The sequence below is a fragment of the Ambystoma mexicanum genome, chromosome 10 (assembly GCF_040938575.1).
Source record: "Ambystoma mexicanum isolate Mex_15411 chromosome 10, UKY_AmexF1_1, whole genome shotgun sequence".
Lineage (NCBI taxonomy): Eukaryota > Metazoa > Chordata > Amphibia > Caudata > Ambystomatidae > Ambystoma > Ambystoma mexicanum.
In genome coordinates this window covers 427605378-427632269 of record NC_090932.1, presented here as the reverse complement: position 1 = coordinate 427632269, position 26892 = coordinate 427605378, and the positions used below count along the sequence as shown (strand labels likewise).

Sequence of the window (26892 nt, the reverse complement as noted above, 5' to 3'; positions counted from 1 at the left end):
TGTTTTTTTGTTTCTTGAATTTCACCTGGACTGCAACTATCACCTGCTATGTGAAATTTATACAATCTATATTTCATATTTCAAATTCTGCTCGTGTTTTGGGGTGCACTTTATGATGGGCAACTGGTTTAAATTGTATTTATGAATTACAATATGTTGACGGGATAATTTTTGGTTGATGGATAACAGTGTTAATAGCCCTGACGATGGACGGAGGTCCGAAATACATTGGCTTAAACTGTACAACACTGATGAGTCAAGAATAAATAATGAGATTTGAGAAAAGCTATACAGAAATACGTAATTGTGTTCTAGCTGCATGACAGTGTTTAATTGATTGGAATATTATTTTGAAACCCCGGATAGGGTATTATGAGTGAGCTCATCCAGGGACGGAAGCTACCCGTTCCTCCTTTTTGGATGTGAACAGGGACCTGCCTCAATCCATCTAGAGAATGGGCATACAACCACTGTCATGTAGCGGTGTCCTTGACACACTTGGATCATGTCAACATAATCGACATGTAGATGCTGAAATTCGCCTGCTGGCCGAGGTATGGCTTCTCATATAACTCTCAATGTATGTCCTTCTGTGTATTGTATACATGTCAAACAATTGCTTACAAATTCAGCCATTGTGTTCCCTCAAGTTAGGAAAGAACAAGGTTTCTCCAATATGGGTAGCAATTACCTCTTTCCCTGTGTGTGCGTTGGATAGTGGAACTGTAACAGTGCAGTGTTCAGTAGTACTAATGGCATTACCACTTTCCCTGTGTTGTTCTGCCGCCATAGTGCGGCGGTCGGAGATGCTGTACATCCCCTCCTAGTCCATAGTTCTTTCTCCTTCCTGGATGCAGCTCCCTGCAACTCCATAATCTGTGCCTCTGGCAATGCATTGTACCCTTCTTTCAGTACCATGTTCCTTGCATAGTCTTGAGCATGTGATGCTGTCGCCATTTCTATTAGCTTTCCAAAATATGCTGCTTATTTTGCCTCTGAGTCTGCTGCTTTGTTTCCCCTTGAGATAGGATCTTCCCCTGGGGTGTGTGCAGGGCACTTCACTATGGCTATCTGCACGAAATACTGTATAACTTCAATCAGTTTACCCGATAAAAGTGCATGCTGTACCGGTGTCCCATCTGCTCTTCTGAAGCCTCTCCTCAACCATCATGCCAGTCCTGAGTGTACTGTTGATGTCACATAGGCGTAGTCAGAGTATACTGTCATTTCCTTTCCTTTGCTATGCTTCAATGCTAGTATTAGGACACTAACTCTGCTGCTTCGGCTGAATAATGTAATGGCAATGGTGCACCTTACTTGTTCCATCGTCCCTCAACCTCACCATTGCAGTTTCTGTATGCCTGGCCCCATCTGTCTGATCAATTGTTGAATACTTGTCAATGTACAGCATGTCTCCCCCCCTCAAGTGCGTCCTCATGTATTTTTGAGTGTCACTGAATTTCTGTATGTTCTCTGCGCAGTCGTGTGCATAGTCACCTTACTGTAAAATGTCTGCTAGATAGATGGCGGGTTAACAAGTCTGCACCTCACTATCTTTAGTGATGCATTTGATAGTATCACCTCATACCCTGATTGTGTTGTCAGTGTGCTCTTTGGCTTCTGCAGCATCGCAAAGAGGGCATGCTCCATGTAAAGAGTGGTAGTGCACACCATCGTATTCCCTGCTGATTTCTCCACTGTGAATGCGGCAGCAGCCAATGCTTGTTCGCACTGATAATGTCCTCTCATTACTGGGTCAAGGTTTCCACTGTAGTAGGGTATGGGCTTGTGCCCCAAGATCGTCTTCTGTATCAGTTCTGCTTTAAACACTAGACCATCAGTGTGTGAGAACAGGAAAAATTCCTTTTTTGTAGTCTGGGATCCCTAACAGTGGAGCTGTGCATATTGCTTCTTTCAGCTCGTTTACTGCCTCAGTCATTTCTGTAATCCAGTTAATTGTCTTGTGTCCTTTTTGTGCTTCCTTCAGAGTGCTCAGTGAAGGCCTTGTGTATGTGCTGCAGTCAAATACCCATGCCCTGCAGTAATTGAACAACCCCAAGAACGGCTGCATTTTTCTCACTGTCGTGGGCTTGGCTATCTTGTGTATTGTCTCCGCCCTTCCTGGTGTGATCTGTCGGCCATTTTGTGAAATAGTCTGTCCAATGTATAGCTCTTCCTTCTGACAGTACTGCAGCTTGGCCTTGTCCACCTTGTATCCTTTATCAGCTAACACTGTCAGCATGTGCACAGAGTCCTTTCTACACTGATCTTCTGTCGTGCTGCAAATCAAAATGTCATCTACATACTGCAGGACCGTGCTCTCCTTTTGTAGGTTGCCTAAGTCCATCTGGAGGACCCTATTGAATATGGAGGGTGACTCGCAGTACCCTTGGGAAAGTCTTGTATGTTTCCACTTACAGCTTCTATACATAAAGGAAGTCAGGTCTTGTGAGTCTGGGTGTAGTGGTACTGAGAAAACATTCTTCAAGTCTGTGGGCCTCATTACACGGACGGCGGTGGACCAAGGTGCTATTAGCACCTTGGTCCATGCCGGTAAAATACCTGCACCGCCTTGGTGGAAAGGGGAATTACTGCCCTATTCCAAGGTTGGTGGGGCGGTAATTCCCCCTTCCCCCATTGCCCTTCCCCATTCCCATTTTTGCCCCATAGGGCATAATGTGAATGGGGAAGGTGCTAATTATGGCACCGCAAATTGCGGTACCGTAATTAGCTCCCTGGTCCCTTTGCGGGTTGGTTTTTAACGCCTGCAAAAAGCAAGCGTTAAATTCTCCAACCCGCAAAGGGACCTCGTAGTAAGGCGGTAAGGGTTTACCGGTACCGGTAAAATACCGGTACCGGTAAACCCTTACCGCCTACCGTGTAATGAGGCCCTATGACTGTGAAGTAGGCATCTTCCGCCGGAATACTGCACAAAATCATTGCTGGATTTGGGACCAGAGGATACTCTGCTTCTAGAATATGATTATGAGGGCGTAAGTTCTGGATAAAACACCACAACCCTCCTTTTGATTTTTTGACTGGGTACACTGCTGTGTTGCATGGCGATTCTAATGGCACTTAAATGTCTCGCTCCACTAGTGCTGCAATTGTTTCATAAATGCCCTCATCTGCTTCTTTTGTGAGTGGATACTGTTTGACTCTTGGTAAAATTGCTCCTCGTTTCAGCTTTATCTTTACTCCCTCTATTCCTTTCAGAAGGCGCGCATCATAGGGACTTGTGGTCCATAGGATGCTGGGGACCTTGGACAGATCCTCCTCACAGAAGGGTGGTGGTGCTTCCAGCGCCATTTCCATTGTCTTTGGTACTTCTCTGTAGTGTATTCTCAGCCAATAAGTCACACTCATCTCCAACACCATCTCTGCCTCTGACCTTTCCTCCCTGAATAGTTATTCATCTGTCACTGTGGTTAGCCTGCAACCTTCTGCCACCGGAATCACCGCTCGCTATGGTCGTCCTGTGTCATCCATTCCATGTACTGCTATCCACTCGTCTCTCACAACCACTGTCTCTAATTCTATTGGAGATATTGTCCCTTCTGCCTCATGCAGTGGTATCTCAGGTCAGAATAAATACTCATTTGGGACACGCCATATCTTCCCTGCAATCCCTGGGAGCCATGCAGTTGCAATCTCAGTCCTGTACTGGAACAGCTCCTCATCTACGGGCACCCCTCTCTGTACATTCCATCCACAATAGGCTTGAATAATCTCACTTATATTAAGCATGTGTATTCCTGTTGTTGAGCACACTCTCCCCTTGTCTCTGAATGAAATTGTCATGTTTAGTCTGCTCATGATGTCTGGTCCCAATATATGTACATGTGTCTGTTGAAAGTAAAGTAATGGCAGAGATAAGTCATGCTCCCCTATTGAAAGAGAAATATTGTCTTTGAAAGGAACCACTTCCCGAGCTCCAGAGAATCCTTGAGTATTCATGGCATCGCCTGACAATCTAAATGCTCCTTCTCGGATGCAGGACCTTGTGACCCCTGTGTCTACAAGAAAGGAAAAAGTTGTGTCACCTATCGCCACCTCATGTGAGGTTCCTGCGCAGGGTTGGGTGTGATCGACAGGATGGAATACATCAAGTCCGTCTGTGGGCTGTCCTATTGAGTGTATAAGGACATCCCATTCCCTGTAGAGGGGTTGTTCCCCACCATGGTGACCCCTCACAGTTTTCTGATGGGACTGTTGGCATAGAGTCCATGCGTGATACTGTGCCATTGTTTTGCTGTATGCCGTCTTGTATCTGTGGCAATTGCTGTGTGTTTCCTCTAATTTGTGGTGATTGCAAAAGCTGTGGTACAGTTTCTTTCATTGTGGTATAGGTCCTTGCATCAGCTGTATGGGTGCTTGCATCTGCGGTGCCTGCTGGTGTGTTCTCTTTATCTGTCCTTGCTGTTGTTGGGTTTGGTCTTGTGTCTAATAGTCATCCTGGTCTCCCTGATATGTCTGCTGGTACTGTGCTCCCCAGTTCTGCTGCATCCCCCTGCTTCTACATGCCCTCGGAATGTGCCCTATCTGCCCAACACTGTGGTGGCTTCCTCCTCTGTGCTTGCAACCCCCCCCGGGTCCTGCTGCATCTGTGGCCCATGTCCCTGAAAAAACCAGTGGGAAACCCCCTTGGTTGTCATATATCTGTGGTCTGTAGCCACGTCCTCTCCATGGCCCCCCTCTTCCTTGTGCTGTGGTTCAGATTTCGTATGGTTTACCATGCAGTGCTCTGTGGTCTAGGAGCAGTTGTTAGAGCACACAGTTCATCCATTACAGGTCAAGCAACCTTGGCCCAGGACTCCTTGGAACACACACTCAGGTTTACTTGGCACTGACTCCTGTGCACTAAGTCACCTTGGCTTGGCACCTTTTCTTGGCCTTTCAGCTCTGGGGTTATTCTACACTCCCCCTGTCCCCCCATTTCTGTTACTGCACTTGCACACTCCGAATGTTCTGTGACCTAGTGGGAACGTTACTGTTTGTCTTCTTACTTTCCTTCCCTACTTACAGTTTCCCTCCTCCCCCTCTCCCTTTCATTCTTGTTACAGCACTTGCATGATCCGAATGTTTCAAGACCTAGTAGGAACGTTATTGTTTGTCGTCTTCCTTGTGCTTCCCCATCCTACACTTCCCCTCCTCCCCCTCTCCCCTCATTTCTTTTACTTTACTTTGACGCTCCGAATGTTCTTTGACCTAGTAGGAACGTTACTGTTTGTCTTCTTACTTTCCTTCCCTACTTACACCTCCTCTCCTCCCCCTCTCCGGATGTCTCAAGACCTAGTAGGAACGTTATTGTTTTATTTCTCCCCTGTAACCCCTCTCCCTTGCCTTGATGCACCTTTAAACACCATTTGCTGTATAGGCATATTACAACTACCCAATAAATAATAAATACATTATCTATGTCAGACCCCTGTACTCCCTCTTCCTGAACTGGACATTCAATGGTGCTCTGAAGGTGTGTCAATCAAGTTTTTGTGAAGGGATTGGCAGGCTCTACAGTGCTTAGTGATCTGAGGTGTTGTTACTCTGAAAATGTGTGCATGCCGCATTGGGCAGACTGAGGCTTCAAAACCATTTGGGATTATACTGCCAGCAGGTACATGCATGTAGCAGGCTCTGTAGAATGCCACCATTCACTGGGCAGCTTCCCAGTGAGGGTCTAACTTCACCCGTGCTGTTTTGGTCAACTCCACGGTAGCTCTTCCTTTTCTGTCTTCCTCCCTTATTCTATGTAAGGATTGCAAAAACACATGGCCTTAAATAATGCACCCATTATGTTTACTATTCTCATGAGAAATATGCAGGGAATAATGCTTTAGAGGGTCAAGTGTTATTTTGTTCTACTCATGTGATGAGCCCCGGCCCCTTGAACAAAGAGTTGGAAGGATGCCCGTGGGATACTCTCCACACAGCCCCTGGGGCCTGCAACTCAGAGATGGGGAAAGCACTAATGCTCTGTGGTCACCTGTCCCTTCACCGCTTTGATTGTCTCTCGTCTGCACCTTGTGATAATACCCCCTCCTGACCAATGTCTGTTGCAGGACATGCTAGCCCCGTCACTGGACAGCGGGTGGCCATTAGGGCTTCTGTGGTGTGTACTTGAATGAGAGGTGGCGGCTTCACGCATGTGGTGGTTGTTCGTGGTTTTCAGGTATTCTGCATGTAGAAGATGTGAATAATGGCGTAATCCATCCAGCTGGATAGGGAGTGACCATGAATGGGGATGAGGACAGGACTAGGTTTTTCCTGTTTCCTTTGAAGTGCGTCAGGTCTATGATTTGTCGTATAACTTTCACAGTGTCTATGAAGCAGAGGAGGGCCCCTTTTGTCGTTTTGATAGTTCAGGTGTCAGAGGTGTTAAACTTGCTGTGAAGGATATTATTTGAATTGCAGACTGATGCTGACAAAATCAGGTTAGTACTTTCTTACATAAAACCTGTTGCAGTGCCTTAAGGATGATAATGATAAATTAGGTATAATGTTCTGGTTTGGGCATGTTTATGCTGAAAGTGGCAGGTGAGGAACTCCATGCGTGTAAATGAGAGATTGACTGTTTCCAACAAGGTGCTTGACAATGGTTCTTATATCATGTTATGTTTTGGGGATTTATACCACACACTGTTACTATGTGTACAATACAGTGTACAGTGAACGGAGGGTAGAACAGGGTGGCAGTGCGCTGGACTTGGAAGGAAGACTACGTAGAGCAACAGAGGCTTGAATCCCGGATCTGTGCTTAGAAACGGTATTAGGTGCGTTATAAAAAAAACAATAAAAATAATAAAAAAATAAAAATATTTGTACAGTGCCCAGGTGCTCTAGCAGATCCGAAAGGGATGGGTGTGGGTTAGGCTAGTATGGAGAGAGGGAACATGCAAGATAGCTTTGCTCGCACATTGATGGTGATGCATGCAGACAGGAAGTACCCTGAGCTCTGCATGCAGGTCTGTTTCTTAGCTCTGCATGCAGGTGTGTTTCTAGGGGTTCTGTATCGAGAGCACAAAGGCCTTCATGTTGAATGCTCGTGACACTAGGGCACATTAGCTGGGACTATGCTATGTACGTTGATTGTAGCAGTGTAGGATTCTGTTGTTTGGTATTTATTGGCTGGGCTATTCACGTGCGTTTTGAGAATGTCTTAGTTGGCATGCATGTTGTGTGTTTGAATGTTAGTGTGGGGTCGTTGCCTCATGGCCAACTTAGAGCATCCGTCCAATTGGGCCATGGTGACATCTTGGTAGTGGTGACGTTCAGATAACGTAATTGTCAGCAGATGTTCTGGGTGGGTTGGTATCTCTGATAGTGGGCACTGTGCAGCAGCTGGCCCTTTATGAGATTGGGGAAAGAGCAGAAAACATAGAGAGCATCCAGCAATGGCGACTTACTAGATAGTGGGGGAGGGGAGAATAGTTCCTGAGTGGAGTTCAGAGTAGGGATTCCAGAGAGGACACAGTCCTAGTGTGCTCAATATTTTTTTAATTTGTTGTTTAAAGCGTAGACCTAGCTCGAGAGCAGCAGAGCATTGTACATAGTGTGGGTTGCTCGCATGTGGGCTGGCATCAGGTCTGTGCGTCAGTGTGTGTGTCCATTGGAATTAGTCCTTGGTCAGGTGTTGTTAAAAAAGCCACTAGGGATAACGTACGCAATTCTAAGAGGTCAATATATGATTTTTAACATACATTGTATTGATCATGCTCCTGTGACATCTAAATCTATTGCTATGATTATGAGCTTATAAGAAAACAATGATATTTTATACAGGATCTTTTATCTTTACCTGGCTAATTATTGCGGAAATAAAGTTATATCATTTTTTGGGGTGTTATGGATTGAACTCATTTTAAGTAGTATGTATATATTATAACATGTTGGGCACTATGCCAGCAAGCCATTTAGGGTCTGATTTACACAAATGTTTTCAATGGGACTTTTCCATGTTAAAACATTTTTGTAAATCAGGCCCTTAGAGTTTATACATTGAGGGATGTTTTTATATTATTGTTTTATAGCTGTCATTTATTTTATATTGTATACGGTTGTGTTATGTAAAATAGTTTAAAGAGCCCGGTGTCAGAAATAAACATTGTGTTGATGCTATCTCGTGCAGCCAAACACGTGAATTACATTAGGCAACAGGGAGAAACACATGGCATGGCACAAACTGCATTGGGTCCCAGGGTACAATGAGGTTTGGTCCCTCGTGTCCCGCTGAGACAGAGGGACCAAATTACAGTACGACACACAGGAGCAAAAGCAAAGGTAGACACCAGGGAGCAAAACCCAGGGGGGAGACTTGGAGTAGGACACCTAGGAGCAGTATAGTATATGGTAGAAATTAGACCACTGAGCAGGCTAGCAAGGGGCTCAAGCTACGTTTAGCAAAGACAACATGGCCTACTGTGTTGTGATAAAGGCATACAAATGCATAAGAAAATACTAAAAGTTTTTGAAAAACATGACAAGCCCTATCAAGGGAAAACAGCTGCAATTTCCCTTTCTCACTTTGCCACTGTCAATATGTCACTGTCTCTCCCTCTCTCAAATAAAAACATTATAGGCATGAACTTTAGGTTTAAAGAAAAAGGCTCTCTCTGAGATATGGTGACCCCCCAGGCACTCACTTCAACCGCCTTAGTATATTGGCAGGCTGAGCGCCATTTCAATCCTCTTTCTAACTTGCTCAGGTGCTCTGCTCAGTGGGCCCTGCTGAGACCTTTGCTCATCAGGGGCATGGATGGAGTTTGTTAGGCGTTCATCAGGCAGTGGCCAGGATCCCTGGTTGTTTCTCATAAAGTCTATCCCAGTACCTCCATAAGGCGCTAAACTCCTCCAGCTGAAATCGAATCCCCACAGCTGTGCGCCACCCCTCACCTGGAGTTAAGGTGGTTCCATATCTTCAGTTCTAGAATAATGCTGTCATTGGGCAGAGCTGTTTTCTTATGAGACTAGGAGAAGGCAAGATAAAAGGTGGAGTGTGGATTTCTCAAAGTTCCAGAAGAAGCTGGATGCAAAGTCTCCTCACCAAAAAAGGAGACTGCAGCTGCAGGAAGGTGAAGAGAATCAAGTGGACAGTGAAATACAATAGGTTGTTTGATGGGCTCTGAGGTAGGATGTTAATCCCACAACACTGCAATTAAGTATTTTCAGTATCTCCGGTCCCATCGAAGGTGTAGGAATTGGGTGGGTATCACTGGAAAGCTCTGTGCAGGGGCGAAAGAATGAACTACGACAAAAGGCACTAGACGGAGAGATCCAATGCAGTAAAAAGCAAGATAGTTTAATTGCAGTACAAAGCTGCATGTTTCTCTTTTATGTCATATGCCAACTATTGTATTGTATTCGTCATTAACATAGTGCCTTTCACCATTATTATAGTCTCAATGTGCTTGTGGTGGGGACGCCCTCTGGGACCGGAGCCAGTGGTCGAAGTGTACAAAATGAAGTAGTGGAGCTATGTTCCCTGCTGGCCTGCACCCACTCCCCACAAACTACATCACCACGCGCCCTCCCACACACAATCCAAATCCCCAAACTCTTGCACCTGCTGTTTAAGGGAACGTTCAGTGCAATGCACTAAAAGTGCAAGTTGCACCGTCTTCCTACACTTTCATTTTAAAACGAAACCATTCCGGAACGGTTTCTTTTTAAAATAAAAGTATAGGAACTGTAAAACTGAATTAAAAGAAGTAGAAGAGCACCGCTTCCGCTCACTTCGACCACTGACCGGAGTCCAGAACGTTTGCGGTCACAGAGTAAGATTGCAATGCGTGTGTGCATTTGGCCATGTAAGGCTTATCGAGCCTGCCCAGGCTGGGGGTATAGAGCAACCCATGAGGTTGGGGATGTGGATGGTTGCTGAGGAGAAGAGTCAGGGGATGGCATGAGTTCAAGAGACTCACTATTTGTTCAATGTGCCCTGCATGTTGATGTCAGAGGTGTTGAGGTATAGTCTGGTGTCAGTAGGCAGAAAATTATGTGACCCGCACGACCGAATTTGGTTATAGTCGTTGATGTATTCGGATGTGTGTGGGTAGCCATGCCTACGGCTAGTGCCACTGAAGTGGTGCGTTATATGTACCTAGCAGCTTCGGTGGTGAATTCATTCATCTGTCATTTGTATAGCGCCTTCTACCATAACTATGGTACCAAGGTGCTGTTGGTTGAACGGCCTCGCAAGGACCGGAGTCCAAGTTTGGGAAAATTGGGGGGGATATTATGCCTGTTTGCATTTCTGCCAATTACGTTATGTGAGGGTTACCAGGACACTGCTAGTCACCCAGGTATGAATGATAAGTGTATTGGCATAACGGGGTATACTAGGCACTAATCAGCAGTGGATTGTGCTTTAGGAGATAGCGAGTTACGTGGGAAGCTACAATGCGAGGTTTGTCGTTATGGTATCTTCATTCTTATGTCAGAAGTGTTGTGTAATAGTGTTTGTGTTATATGTGCATGCAGTGTGTGTTGGATGGGCCTGCGCCTTCCACTAAGTTACGTAGGTGCAGAATGTGAGAGGAGAAAATGGGTTGGTTGTGCAAACAACAATGCCTATATCCGGGTTCCATCTGGGTACCATACTCAATTGGGCCGAATGTGAGTTTTGGCTGATTGAAACAAATGCATCAAACACAAGGTAAGGCTACCCTACCTAATTAGGCTAAATGCCAAAAGGTCCGACTAACCGAAATTGGCTAAATGCGGGATATGGCTAACACAAATGGGCTAATAGCAAGGTGAGACTACCTTATACAATTAAGAAAAATGCGAGCGATGGATGACTAACACAAATGGGCTGAATGCGAGATATGGCTGACTAACACAAATAGGCTAATGGGCTAATAGCAAGGCGAGGGTACCTTATACAAAAGGCTTAAATGCAAGATATGGCTGACTAACACAAATGGGCTAAGTGTGAGATATGGCTGACTAAAATAAATGGGCTAAATGCGAGATATGGCTGACTAACACAAGAGGGCAAAATTCGAGATATGGCTGACTAGGACAAAAGGGCTAATTGGAAGGCAAGGCTACCTTATATAATTAGGCTAAAGGCGAGATATGGCTGACTAACACACATAGGCTAAAAGTGTGATATGGATGACTAACACAAATGGGCTAAATGCGAGATAAGGCTGACTAACACAAACAGGCTAAATGCAAGATATGGCTGACTAACACAAATGGGCTAATCGTAAGGCGAGGCTGCTTTATATAATTAGGCTAAATGCGAGATATGGCTGAGTAACACAATTGAGCTAAAGGCGAGATATGGCTGGCTAACAAAATAGGCTAAACGTGATATATGGCTGACTAACACAAATGCTCTATGTTACAGTAGGTAGTAAGAGTGCTGGAGTTATGTAATGGCTGTACTCCCTGCCCAGACCACACTTACCTTTTCAGTCGCTGCTGGTTGACTGCGGCTGGCTTCCCAGGTGAACACGGGCAAACACAGTCTGGAGCTGCTTATTCCGGTGCTGGGCCAGGGAGGTTCTCTCTAATGGCCACAGAGGCCCAATCATGGGCTGGGGTGGGAAGGTGGGAAGGGAGGATGGGAAAGGGTAAAGGCACTCTGATGCCACAATAAAGCAAAAATCAAAGCTAAAAAACATATTTTGCCACTTTAATGAGTTGCAGACCCTAGCCACGATCACCTTGCTGGATTGCTTGAAAATGGGATGGAGCCAGTGTAGAGGGGCTAGGACCCTTGCTGGCCTTCTGGTCTCTACAGAAGCCCAATCATGGGTCAGGGGTAGTAAAGGAGGCGGCCAAGAGATTAATGAAGCGGGCAGGCAGGGGAAGCTGGGCAGCTGCAGAGGCGCTCTGGTGACTCAATAAAGGCAAAAATCTAAGCAAAAAAAATATTTTGCCACATTAATGGGTCACATACCTTAACCACTATCGCTAACCTTGCTGGACCACTTGAAAATGGCGCAGAGCAAGAAACGAGGGGCTAGGACTCTCTCTGGCTTTGTGGTCTCTACAGGAGCCCAATCACAGGCTGGGGGTGGGAAGGGAGGCAGGGAAGTGGAAGCAGGTTTGAAGGTGAGGCTGGGCAGGGGCAGAGGCGCTCTCATCCCGCAATAAAGGCAAACATCAAAGCTAAAAAACATATTTTGCCACATTAACGGGTGCAAGACCCTAGCCACTACCACTCACTTTGCCGGATGGCTTAAAAATGATGTCTATTGAGTCTTACGTTTTATAAAAAATCTCCAGCAGGACCCAGATTGCCACACCCCCTCCGCCTCATTGAAGTATGTCCCTGATATGGACCTTGCTTTCACCCGGCAAATAGATCCAATTTCGTGTGCTTTTAAATGATTTAAAATCCACTTTTTAGCTCCATGTTTTCTCAAATATCACAGAGTAGAACATACATCGCTGCTCTCTGTTGGACATGAAATATGGCTAGTTTTTCGCAATCACATTGACTGTGTGTGAGCCGTAAATATATGACTTGCTCCTTCTTTAATAGGAATGGCAGCATCACATTGACTGTGTGAGCCGTAAATGCATGACTTGCTCCTTCTTTAATAGGAATGGCAGCATCACTTTGACTGTGTGTGAGCCGTAAATTCATGACTTGCTCCTTCTTTAATCGGAATGGCAGCATCACATTGACTGTGTGTGAGCCGTAAATGCATGACTTGCTCCTTCTTTAATCGGAATGGCAGCATCACATTGACTGTGTGTGAGCCGTAAATGCATGACTTGCTCCTTCTTTAATCGGAATGGCAGCATCACATTGACTGTGTGTGAGCCGTAAATGCATGACTTGCTCCTTCTTTAATCGGAATGGCAGCATCACATTGACTGTGTGTGAGCCGTAAATGCATGACTTGCTCCTTCTTTAATAGGAATGGCAGCATCACATTGACTGTGTGTGAGCCGTAAATGCATGACTTGCTCCTTCTTTAATAGGAATGGCAGCATCACATTGACTGTGTGTGAGCCGTAAATGCATGACTTGCTCCTTCTTTAATAGGAATGGCAGCATCACATTGACTGTGTGTGAGCCGTAAATGCATGACTTGCTCCTTCTTTAATAGGAATGGCAGCATCACATTGACTGTGTGTGAGCCGTAAATGCATGACTTGCTCCTTCTTTAATAGGAATGGCAGCATCACATTGACTGTGTGTGAGCCGTAAATGCATGACTTGCTCCTTCTTTAATCGGAATGGCAGCATCACATTGACTGTGTGTGAGCCGTAAATGCATGACTTGCTCCTTCTTTAATAGGAATGGCAGCATCACATTGACTGTGTGTGAGCCGTAAATGCATGACTTGCTCCTTCTGTAATAGGAATGGCAGCATCACATTGACTGTGTGTGAGCCGTAAATGCATGACTTGCTCCTTCTTTAATCGGAATGGCAGCATCACATTGACTGTGTGTGAGCCGTAAATGCATGACTTGCTCCTTCTTTAATCGGAATGGCAGCATATAATCCTCCCCCTGCTCACTGAAAATATCCAGCAGTTTTCGGAAAGATTCTGGAAGCATCTCAAAACAATCCTCACCTTCGTACCTGTATCCTCCAATGATCCGCTGCTGTTGTATTGCATGTTTAACCTTACATACAGTACCCATAACTTAAAAACTCAAAATGTATATCTGCTTGCTAGCCTTTTTAAAATGTCCCAAATAACCAATGTAGTGTGACGTCCATGCTATAAAAATCCTGTGAATTAATTGCTTTGGTGAAACAACTAGGCTTAACATACTGCATTATTGTCCACATACCCAATTCTTTTCTCCTACCTTTATTTTGAAATACAGTACAACTCATGATAGGAAAAGTTGGCTGCCAATACTCTATAACTTTATTTTCTGAACTGTATATTACTCTGCTGGATTTCAACTGTTAACTATGTGTCTTTCTTTTTTTACAGTTTATTTCTGCACTTGAGGAATTTAAGATAGAAGACAAGACGCAGCTTTCTTCATATTCCAACTCTATTCTGATGTTTACCCATTGAACTTGGCTTTTTCAGCTCCTGGCGTTTATATTTTGGGGTGGGAGGGCAATATGAGTTAGGGGTTTCCTGTAATAATCCATACAAAGTTGGTGTTGTTTGTTCAGTACTATGTTGTTTATATAGAAAACTGTACCAGCTAAAACACTGCCCGAATCCTCGTGATGCATGTCATCCCCCGCTTTCCTAATATATATGACCTAGTCTCCCGGGTTTTGTATGAGGCAAGCACTGCTGCTCGTCGCGCCTCTTTTGCCAGATGTGGTAAATTTGGAGTAGTGCATCAGGTGTTGCCTTGCTGTTGTTAAGCTGAAGATGGACCAAATCCAGACAGCATGCTGTTGGACTAATATTACGGAAGAGATGATTGTTGGTGCTGTGGGTGTGTACACTGTGTAAATTGGGCGGGCAATACTTTTTTAATGCTACTTCAAACTCTTAACAAAAGATTGTTCTGTACTGATTGAGTCAGGTGGACAAGGTGTAAGTGAAAAGTGGAGGGGGAGAGAGTGGAAGGCTTTTTATATGGGCAGAGCTGGGACGCACTGGCTCACCCACACCATAAATAAGGGAGAACTAACCGGGCGATTTAGTTCTCCCTAAATCGCCAGGGATTTAATTAAAGGTACAACATAACAATTCATTTGTTTTCACTCTAGGGACATTTGGAACAAATGAAAGATGGATAGAAAAGTGAGAGTTTTGCCCTAATGCGTGGCTTATGTTTAGTAAGGCAATGTGCAACACTAGATTAAGTCTGTCTGTGTTGTATGTTCTCACAAATGCACAGTGTGTGAATGATTGATTCGCCAACCAGAATTCAGGAGATATTTATTCTGTACAGGAGTTACCTCTCAGTCTTTAATCCCTTTATTTATGATCTCTGGTTTGTAAGGTTCAAACCTCACCCACAGACTGGAGCAGAGCTAAAGCCTCAATTAACAGTTGAGTCCAAAATGGCCTACTGTGGGCTGTGCCTAAACCCCAGTGAAGAGGCTCACTGCTAGCCGCCCATTCGACACTCACTGGTTTATGTAAAGCCACCATTTTATGTGCGTTAAAGCCAAACACAGTAAAAACAGATGCATAATATACTGCCCAAATACAATGGGAATCATTAGCCACTTGCAGTAGTTTGCTCACAACAAACGATGGCGAGTGAGGCAAACGCTTTAGCTGCACTTTGGTGTTTATCAACCCAGTGTGCACTTTGCAGGGAAGCAAATCGCTGGACACCATAGACTATCCTTTATATAATGCAGACATTGGAGGAATGGTGAAATAGGTTTGTCCTGGCCTATTGTCTCTTGTGTCACACTTTTATCAACCAGGGGGTAGGTTGGTTGAAAAACTCCCTTACACAACATTGTGATGTTTAAAAACACATTTAAAACCCAGTCCGTTTTGTTCACTGTAATTGATGGGTGATTCATTCGTTACTTCAACATACGTTCTACTCTGGCGTACAAGTAAAGTGGATCGGAAACACAAACTGGACTCTAAAGCAGCGAGATGAAACGATTTACGGACTTTTGATTTAGAAAGTGACTGTGGTGTGTTATCACCACCCACTTGTGGAAAAACATCACCTCTGACCATTTAAGTGCAATGGGAAAAAGTTTAAAATGCACTGCTGGCGCTAATCTGGAAATGGGGAGCCTAAATTAATCAAGGCCGCATGCTCAGCCTAAGGCATTTGTATAATCCTGGTTAGTGGGTTTCTGAGTGGCCCTTTACTAGATTTGGTGAGGTGCCCCAGTTATTTTATGCAATGGCTGCCATTTTGAGAAATGCCCATTGCTTTACTTTAAATTGCTATCTAGATATCAGCCTCCCAGCACATGGCCTTCAGTTACCTTTTTGTTGATTGGCTGAGGCTTTAGGTGTGAGCTTCATTTTATTTGAATGACAAAATATTCTCTTCACCAAAATTACAGTGAGCAAGTTCTGAAAAAAGTGATAAGCACAAGTCATCTCCAGTCCTTTGGAATGCCATGGAGACTTGGACAGAGACTTTCAGTCCCTTGGTCTGTTTTATACCCTATGTAGAAGACATTTTGTTGAATGTATTCATTGATTTACAGTGAAAACGTTCTTAAAATGTTATAAGCACAAGTCATCCCTAGTTTTTCGGAATGCCACGCAGGTTCCAAAACAGAGTCTCATAGATAGTCGGTCTCTTATATGCACTGCACACACCGGGCATTGTGTTCATTTTGAATTTGCGAAGATCGTATTGGAATATTGAATGATGTATCAATTAGAAATGATAACTTCATTGATATTTGCCACTAATTAACCTTAGTCAGGAATCAATGATAACTGATCTTACGAATAGCCCACATAATAGCACTGATCATAACAGCCTCGGAAGGGCTAAAGGATAAGTCTGTCCTGCTATGACAGGGGTCTCTCGGGATGTTTTGAACTACAATTCCCATTAAACCTTTTCTGCAAAGTGAATGGCAAGGGATCATGGGAGTCTTATACCAAAACATATGTGATCCTCAGGTTGCAGATCCCTATTCTAGGATTAAAGCCTGTTATCTGCGGATTGCATGAAGTTCTCAGAATCAGTTGTATTAACCCTTGTAGGTAACATTTCAGATTTTATTTGACTCTGTTTTTTTATTTTCATGAAATTGGCTATATTCGTAAATACTTTCCTTCATATAACAATTTCCCAAGACAACTGAGAATATGTATGTGAAAACAAGATCTCTTGGGACCCAAGACGTATTGTAATGTTTCTCTTCTACGTCCAAAGTACAAATACAATATGTTAATAGATTTTGCAAAATGATAGAACCTAATGGCTTTCACCCTCTGCCAAATCTGTTTGTAACTGCATTTCATGTCAGGGCAATTTGAGTTATGCCAACAGAAGTAGGTAATAGAATGTTCACCACCCTTGCGTTATTAAAAGTGGAATTGAACAGCGGGTGCCATTACAGAGTTCGAAAGAAGCAAATATTTTGTGATTTCAACACTTCACTTGAGTGTCTTCAGCAATCATCTATTCTGGTATGTAAGACCTAACCTTAATCTTTGCAAACCAAATGCCTTGTCTCCTCACCTGTGAAGACAGCTCGCCCTCTACCTCCTTTGTTAGAGAACTAAACAAACACACCTGTGGCTGATCACTAAATGGATTGAGGCAGATAGAAGATTTTGGTGCCCCCATGTATTTCCTGTTCCACCACTTTCTGTGCCTCTGTATCAGAGAACTGATCCAGCAAACATGTGATGTTATGTTAATAGAACTTGTAAAGCGCAGCGTACACCCGAAGGCATCTTGGCGCTAGAGAGACGAAAGACTGCTTAATTGCCAGGCTTAAGTGACCAGGGACCTAGAACAGAGCAGTTTTAAGTGCTCTCCTGAACTGTAAGTGATTTGACACGTTCTTAACTGTCCCAGGCAGGTCGTTCAATGCGTCCTCCAATGCGTGCTCTACAAAACTTCGGGACAACCAAAAGGCCCGCAGTAGCGGAGCGAAGATGGCGGGCCGGGACGTAGCGAGTAAATTTACACGTGGCAGATTGCTGCCTGGTTCAGGGGTAATAAGGAGCGGCAAACAGGAAAAAAAGGTGCCATCATTCATTGCCTGATCCCCTGGCTTGCACTATTCCAGCTATGCCTTCGAGTAGGTGAATTTGTAGTTGTTAGTATGAGAGAGACTATCGGGATGGGTTTAAGGTTCAAGGTATACCACCTAGGGTATGCTGCAACATTGTGGATCCAATTATAGTACCCCATTTCCAACAGGGCTACATCTCGCGTTGTAAAGCTTCCTAGAGCCAGTTGGCTGCATATATTATGCTATGCTCACATGCCCAGTGATTTAAACATTCCTAGAAGCAAGTTACATCTACATGTTACATGGCAAACAAAATGTATGAAATGTTGTAGTTTTACAAATTATTTAAAAATCTGATAGTCTATCTTTTACCTTGGTTCCTAATCCTTAAGTGACTGAGTGATATAATCCATATTTGACGTACATATATAGTTAATTTGCGCTGATAGCAGTAAGCTTCCTTTTTTTTATTTCTGTTTATGACTAACAGAGATGTTTAGATAAGAAGAACATCTGTCTCATAGCATAGCTGAAGTGGGATTTTCATAGAAAGAGACACGAATAACAAAGTCCTTTGAGGATATGTTAAATAACCAGCGTGAATGAAAGTAGCATCCCCGGGAGATAAGATATGGCATTTATAACGCGCCTATTCACAACTGTTTCAATATGGATCGACCCATATCTTTGTGGTGTTGTAATGCAGAGTATGGAAATGTGAGGATTGTGAGGGAAAGCTGCACCTGGTGACGTGAGAAGGTGGCGGCTCAGTCCACTAGTAGGAAGGTTCTGAACCAGTCATTCTCAGGGTGAGGGCTAAGGGCTGCTATCTGCCCCACCATTCTCTGCTGTCAATTCACTGTGGTGGGCACCTGACTGTCCCCCACCATCCTCTGCTGTCTACTAATTGCGGTCCCGTCATTTTCTGCTATCTACTCAATGTTGCTCACTGCGATCCCGTCCTATCCTCGTCCCTGAACAGCGCACCTTTAGCAGCTTTGCGGTGGTGTTGGTACATTAGTAATGGTCTCTGTGAAGTGGAGGTATTGGTGGAGTTGAATTGAGGGAGAGGAGCAGAGGTTAACACACATCCATCCGCCCTCACTGGCTGCAGGCATTTCCTGCCATTATTTCTGTCCAGGGCTCCTTTAATAACCTTATAATGGTGGGAAAAGCCACTGTGAATGGACAAGGAGGTCCTGGGGTTTTCATTGGATGTGATCACACGGGGAAGACACGCTGTAGTTGCTCTCAGGTCCCCTGTCCCCTTATGCAGAGTAATCATTGGATGGTGCTGTGTGTCAGTGGTGCCAGTCATGCCCAGTTCATGACAGTGAAAATATCCATCCAGGAAGTGCCCGGCAACATATGTGTGTGCAAAGCTGGAATGCCAAAGGAGAAGAGACTGACATCTTCTGCACCATCTCAATTTCCACTTCGGGAACGAGCTTGTTTCAAGGATTACGGATCATGAAGATCCACAAGGGGTCTCAAGCTGCACCGGACGGAAATCTGCCCCCAGTTTCAGCAGCACTGACGTTCCATAATCCGCCATTCACTCGCCTTAGTGGGTGCACAGGGTCAGAAAAAGTGTCTCTCTTGAGAGAACTGTTGCTTTTTAATTGCATTCTCAGGCAAGTTACATAGCTCACAATTCTCTTTTTCAGTGCTCTGCTTTTTTCCGTTGATTGACATTATTTCCTAGAGCGGAGATCCTAGACAGCAGCAGCAGGCATTTATTAATGTTCACAAATCAATCAATATGTAGGACACTCTTAAAGGACTCTGAAAAATGCCTAATTTAAAACACAATTAGTCTCCTACAGATAACCCGATATTGCGCATCTTACATTTTCTTCAAATGGTATTTCCGTCTAATGTTTCTTATGTCTGTTATGTAATGCTGTGTTGAAATGGTTGCACTGGCGGAAGATCCAAGAGCTAAGTCTAGCCACTGCCACCTACGATTCAATGGACCTGTGTTGTATCGGGCTTAGTGAACGCAGCCTATTTGAAAACTAGGTGGACTTGTACCTCTACTCGGGCGATTCCTACAGCTAAGTGGGATTATAGCCGCTAAAGACACTCCCCGGTGATACTTGCTTCAAAGTTTCCCAGAAGCTGAATGGAGGTTGTTCTACAATTTGATAGCAAAATCTTAACTTAATAAACTACCCGGCGGTTTCTTTACAGATTGCACAAGGTGGTCCCAGTGTTACAGGAATCACAGTTGTCTTTCTTTTTGGCGCACTGGATCCTAAGCAACACCGAGATTAAGTCAACTTCCTTCAATATACCAAATAGTCATGTTGTTCAGGTAGGGGGCAACAGCTTGAGCAGAGTATGGGATCCAAGGTTCACATCTGTTCCCATATCAGAAATGCTGGATTTCTTAGAAGGAGGCACGTCCCAGCATTAATCACAGCATCCGTCCGAGTAAGCGTATGTTAACTACCCATGAAGGAATTGCTGTTGTCAAACTGATTGCAATACACCACTTTCTAATCGTGTCCAACTTACATTTGATTGTGAAAGGTCTGCAAGTGACATGGGATTCAATTGGTAGATTAGAAGGCAGATCTTATGCCAGTTGAGGATTTTCATGGGCACCATAAAGTAGTGTACCAGGTTCAAAGCTACATCATGCCCCGAATTCTCCATCCCACTTCAGCTCTGAGAAGCATTTGAGGCAGGAGTGTGATCCAAAGTGAAGCAATAAACACGAAATGGCACTGATCTGCTGCTGTGCTTTATTTGAAGAAACAGCTTTCTTTTATACACTGGCTTAATGCCACCCTTGTGCAAGCCGACATGCCCTTCGCTCTCTCCCGTCTTCTTTATTTCAGCCCTTCTGGAAACTTGTAAACCAACTGATGAAATCACTCCCCATCCCTCTTCTGCAAGATACCCTGGAACCCTCTTCCATTGCACTGTTCTCCAGAGTTATTAATTTCCAACTTTCACTCCCACCACTCTGATCAATCTTTTTCTTTTTTGTTTGCCGATTTATATCACGCTTAATGTCAGACTCCTCCAGAGTGCTGGGCTGGGATTGAACCCACGTTGCAGAGCATCAGATTGAACCCTGGGAAGCATGTTGATCCTCAGCCTCTCCGCCTTAAATTCATACTGATTGCTCCCCCTTTTTGGGACATCAGCTCTTTTAGAACACCAAGTTGTAGGTGCTTGTTCCCTTTCAGTTCTGTTGCTGATTATGGATTTGCAAGGTCCAGGTTGTTACCGGGCCTTGTGGCAACATGCTCTATTTACCCCTATCCTACAGTGTACTCTGTGACATGGTGCCAATGCAGGTCATTATCCTGGGCCCAACAATGAAGCTCTTTAGCAGTCATACGAGTCCTCTTCTATGTGCAAGAAAGATCACCTGTCCTACAACAACATTGCATTCAGCATTTTAGGATTATACCTGGCCTCATTCATGAATAGGTTTGCTGACAGATGTGTGTATCACATCTACGAGATCGATATAACATAGTCTGGCCTATTGTTCTCTGTTGACTCTTGTTTGAAATTTCAAAGACCCCGTTTTGCACAAATGCCTCTTCAGTATGCAATGTTTGCTTAGGAAATGGCGAACACATACACGCTATCAGCCCCCTTCCCACCACCGACCCGCCCTGAAATTCTCAAGCTTTCAAACTAGGCCCCAGCAACATTAGACAGTACGGGCAATATTGACCATGGTGGTAAACCCCTTCCACCTCGGATATAAGTTCATACCCTTGTCCCTTCTGTTCACTCATGTGAAAGGAGTGCGTAAGCATGAGTGTTCCGTGTTGTTTTTATTTTGGCCCAGCTCAACCTCTTGAGTACAGTATATTGGTAACATGCACCCCTTTTTCTTTCGCCCCATATTTCATAGCACACCTATGGCAAGTGGAGGAGCATACCAGTGCCACCCACCAGGTTTGCCTCACTTTTTTATCACAAGCCAGCTTCCTACATTGGGAGGAGATGTGTACATGGGAGAGGTTAATGAGACCTTAGAGCCAATGAGTGAAATGTGGAAGCAGATGAGTGATACATGAGATAGATGACCAATATCTTGAGAAAATGAGGGACACGCAATTGACATGTGAAGCAAGGAACATATTCAATTTCATAAGTAGTTTAACTGCACACAACTGCAAATAGCTTCACCTCTGGATGTTTCAACAACCAATCCCAAAACGAGATAAAGGGAGACAAGAGATCGGGATTGCCATGTCAAAACTGGAGATGAAAGCTCCTTATCTGCAATCAGACATCTTCCTATTCTGGAGGCTATTCTAACTTTACTTATCACCAAAAAGGACTAATCTTCAAAAAACACAAGCAGAACCATCTCCATCTTTCTATTGTCTTGAGAACAGTCTCAGGGTGGTACTGTTCAGATGTCTGTGCTTTTCTCAGAGTATTTAAAAAAACACCCTGTACCCATCAGGAGGTTACCCTAACGTAGGGTAGATACATTCCTGGTGTCTGTGATTTATTTACTTGCTATCCGTCATACTGCCGGGTTCTGCCCAATCTGTAATGCTGCTGCTTGGATGTGCTTGCTTAACCTAATCTGGAGTTCATCAAAGTGCCTACCATGATTGCCCAATAAGAATGCAGAATTAAATATAAATTAGTGTGAAGAAGTTTTTTTTTCTGGCAGAGAATTGTTTTTTCTGGTAATCCAGCATAATTTCAGATTCAAATATAACTGAGGCTTTTAGCATGATTTTCTACGAGTGAAACCTGAATAAATACAATATGGTAGCAATACATGACATCTAGAGGGGAAATTACGCACCCGGACCAAAAACAATGATAACATTTGTGCCCTACAAGAGACAGATTGGTACAAAAACAATGAAGTAATATGAAATTGCAAGCACTTGTGAAAATCAGACTAAGCCAGCTGAAGTCTTGCTCCTGTTGCAGTGCAATAAGGAAGGCTCAGCAGTGAGCTTTGGCATTTGTGTTCATGTGAGTGTTTCTCTTTTGCTCACACTCCAGTCAGTGCACTTTCTGAGAATACCAGTGACCACAATGCACAAAACGGAGGCGCATTGATGGGCAAGCAAGGAGAAGTGCGTATGTGGTTGGCTGCCAGATAGATGGGCGCCAGACAAATTCAAGCTCCGTGAGGCGGCTGCTTCCCAAAACCCTCAAGAGAGCTTGCAGTTTAACTGGAGGTTATCAGCGACTGGGGCCTTTACGCACACATAGCAGAGTCATTTGTGTGCATAGCTGTGACTGTATATTTGATTTCCCCCTTAGCGGAAGTACATCCTACCGTAGTATTATCCAGCTAGTGTCGACTTTTTAAAGTTTAATTGCAAAAGGTATAGCAGTTTCAGCCAGAAAATCCAGTGCCATTGTCTGTGAAACCACTAGAAAGTAGAAAACATCAAGACACTGCATCGGTTTTAAGAATTTGTACAGGTAAAAGAGCCCCTTGTGTGGCTACAAAAAAGTACTATGTTTGTTCCCTCCGCTCCCAATCGTGGATGGTTTCTTTCTGTTGAATAGTGTCATGCTTATTTTATTTCGGTGATGTGGCAGGTCAACACCGCAGCATCTTGTCTCATTAATTGCTTGCTTCCGAAGGCTTGCAAACGGATCTGTGGCAATGACCGCCAACATTTGGAATACACAGTTGTTGTCAAGATACACATTCTGTTTGAATTTTCTGCCTAAGGCATCATGAGGTCTTACTGCCAGGAAGTAGCATAATGCTACTGCCAAACTCTCCCCTCTTCATTTGGGACTCATGTTAGATTCGGGGTGTGCTTGGCGTGTACCTTTCTCCTTTTCTAGTGGGAACTGTTTTTTACCCTCTTGTTTTTTTTGTGTTTCAGTAAAACTCCACTGTTTTGGGGACCTATAGTTGTCCACTAGTGGTATCTCTGCAGGACATTTGACCCAAAATGTAGCACCCAATACTTATCCACCAAATGAATACCACTCAAGTTAAAGCTATGCCTGCTATGCCTGCTCAACTTAATGCATATTATGCCACCTGTCCCAGTGTGTGAGAAAAAGTGAGGCTCGCTGTTGAAAGGTGCTGGTTTTTCAATGTTAGGTCTTAAATGTCCGGCACTTCAGTAACAATATAAGGCTGTTTAGTGTGAATTACTATTCAAGATTCCTTTAATGAACTCACAAATACAAAATCTGACTTTTGTAGAGTCCAACAATGTTAACCTTAAATAGACATTGTCACCACAACGTTAACCCATACGTTCAATGATTTTAAATGCTCTTTACATATGGAATTAAACATTTTCAGTGCCCCTAATTCTTGTTTGATAAAATACCCTCATCAGGAGCCTGAGAAGGATAAAGAGAGACTGTTTTCAAATCAGACTATAGACAAAAGGTTAGATGTGATCAAAGCACAGCTTGATAGTGTTAAATGTTGTGCCTTAAACAAACGGAAGGATGTTAAACAATACAACAACAAAAGAACGAAGTGCTGCCCAATACCAATTGATGATGTTAACCCACACGATGGCAATGTGTATCCTCCGAACAAGAACCCACATTGGGCAGTTCTGCAAACTTCAGAAAATAGTGAAATTTGTCTGCCCTTTGATCAGAAGTATTGAACATGATTGAAAAGTGCATGTTGGATTTGCACAAGCACTAAATGTGTGTCACTCTAACGATCTATAATAAAAGATTAAAATAGTTTGGCCCTAACAAAGTAGTGGGGCACTAAGACATTTGAAGATCATTCTTGGGAATCTTGAAGTCGAAAAAGTCCTGTGAGAATTTTATTGTGGGAAAAAAACCCTGGTCTCTGTGACAGTTGTTAATTCTTTTAAAATGGAACTAGGGCTTGAATAAATGTGTATGACTACTTGCACTGAGGACTAGAGCTCCAATGCCAGTCCCACCGCGACTTGGTAAAGGAAATAGTGGCAGTACGAGTGGAGTCAAGAGGAAAATATTCTTGAGAAATGTGGATCTGGAGTTCACCTTTCCAGAATAAATATAAAAAGTCAGAACGTTTAAAGCAGTGTATTGCGTACCCGCGCGGCACGCTGACAATGGGCCGATTAAAAATGCTGCCTGGAGTTTGGTACTGCAAGCACTTCAGGCACCCGCCAGAACAATGACAGGCTTGCTTCCTTTAAGCCAGCACTCAGTACTCCTGCCAAGCCCTCTTTGATATTGGGGATGTTTCTGATACTTTTAATATTGATAACCTGCTGAAAAACGTGTTTTCCTGTTTGCCATTGCATTTCAGCCGCATCCTCTGTGCCAGGAGTAAGATGTAGCCTAGGTGTGGACACCATAACATTTCCCAAATGCAGGGTTGTGATCTGTGCCTCTCAGACATTCCAGCCAACAGACGCCTGGCGTAGAGTTAGCTCTTCTCACAAAGTTGCTGTTGACGCCAATACCTTTGTTCAAGTGCTTTACCTGGAGGTTGTTGAAGCTCCATTCCAAAAGGTGACATGTCAGGGTTTTGCATGCAAGACGTTTCCCTTTCTGTCACGTTTTTGATGCTACAATTGTGTCATTGTTTACAAGGTTTGATAACTGGTAACTTTTTCACGTGTGTGTGTACAAGTGATTTCTGAAGTGTTTGATACGTTTTTGAATTCCCTGTCTACATTTGTAAACTTATGTTTGCGCAAATAAAGTTTTGTTTAAGAAAAATGCTTTTGTCAGTGGATTTTTTGGGGAGGAACTTTTGTGATCTGTTACATTTGTGTGCTGTAATCCCTCTCCAGTTTGAATTATTTGGAATATCCTGCAAGTGCCACCCAGATGCCACCCAGATAATGCGATGAAGACCACCGTCCAAACACACTTACATGCGGCAGACCCTAGTCGCGCGCATGTGGTCACGCGGACATTCTTCTCTGTGGCAACTTTTCATGACGAGCAATGAATCGCACAGATGTGATGTACAGATTCAGCATGCACTTGATGAGGCAATAATTGCATTGTTTGTTTGTTTGTTTGTTTATTAACTTCTAATGTGCACCAGACCAAAAGGTAACAGGACGCAGCAATAATATAATGCAAGGCTTACAATGTTACCTATTATACAAGTTACAATAATATACAAGGAATCACAAAATACACAAAAAAGCAGAGTAAATTACATAACATATAACAATACTAACAGTGAGACCTAGCTCAGCTAGGAGTAAAGGAATGCGGCATAATAATCTATCTTAGTAGCTAATGGTCATTGGAAATGATATGTTGGATGGCATTCCTTCTGAAGAGTGGGTAAGATTGGTGGTGGGATATACCTTGTGGTAAAGGCCCACCGCATCGAAGTAATTCCACTGGGTGATAGGCCATTACTGCATAGCACTGCCTGTCCTCCCTACACCAAAATCGCATTAAGAATCCTGCTAATGGTGATACATAGGTGTATTAAAGTTGAAGAAAGCTTTAAAAATTACTGCATACACCTGAATGGAGCCCTGGTGCGTGCTAGAATGAATGGTGCGGAGTGTTGGTGTGGGCAGGAAGTGGCAGCATAGCCCAAGACGCTGTAGCCTATTTGTTGCAGCAATGGAGAAAAAATTCAGGGATCCTCACTCGTTTGCACAGTGCTAATAGGGAACACAAAGCAAGCTATTATACCTGCTTCAATTCTACAATGTGGGGTTTGATCAAAACCTTCCGGGTATGTCAAACGGTACTTACACAAACCAGGTGGGTGCGTGGAGAGCGTGGATGAGTGAAATGCTCCATGACTGCACAGCCAGTTCACAGAGTCTAAGGGCAGTGACAAAGAAAGACGAGGAGCACCCAGGATGTCTTGACAGTTATGGATGTTCATGTACAAAATTCCCAAATACCCTAGAGACCTGATTCACAATGATGTGCACGAGAGACCACCATGAGATGCGCATGGGTATTTTACATTTGTTCTTGATACCTTATACTTGGTTCACAAAGCACACAACTGCTGGGAACATCTCTGAGATGCTCACATCCACATTTGAGCTACAAAGACTTGCTCATGGCAAACTCAGATGTTCCAGGCATCCAAGGATCTGCTCCAGTTTTATTATTTGGAAACCAGAAAAAAGGTAACCTGTGTAAACTTGAAGTGTTCACTGGACTCTATCATGTTGCCCCCGTGCAAATCATTGCCAATCAAGCCCTTTGTGTAAATTAAGGTGATTGGGAATATTAGAGCTATCACCCCCACATTTGGGGGCATGCAGGGCTTGTAGCCACCTGCCAGGCCGAGCCTAGGTAGGGGCTCAAAGGCGTTAGCCGCCTGTATGCCGCGGACAAGGAGGTGATTACTATTCACACCCTGGCACTCCCTTTGGGGTACAATTA

At 43.9% G+C, this 26892-nt stretch overlaps 1 protein-coding gene across 1 annotated transcript in view; it reads left to right on the top strand.

Moving 5' to 3' along the window:
• Positions 1 to 25236, top strand: part of LOC138491473 (vesicle-associated membrane protein 1-like) — a 414958-nt gene extending 389722 nt beyond the window's left edge. Inside the window, exon 5 of the mRNA XM_069617986.1 lies at positions 13916 to 25236. Coding sequence (XP_069474087.1) covers positions 13916 to 13932 — 17 coding nt within the window. The 3' untranslated portion in view covers positions 13933 to 25236. The remainder of the gene's footprint in view (positions 1 to 13915) is intronic.
• Positions 25237 to 26892: the final 1656 nt, after the last annotated feature.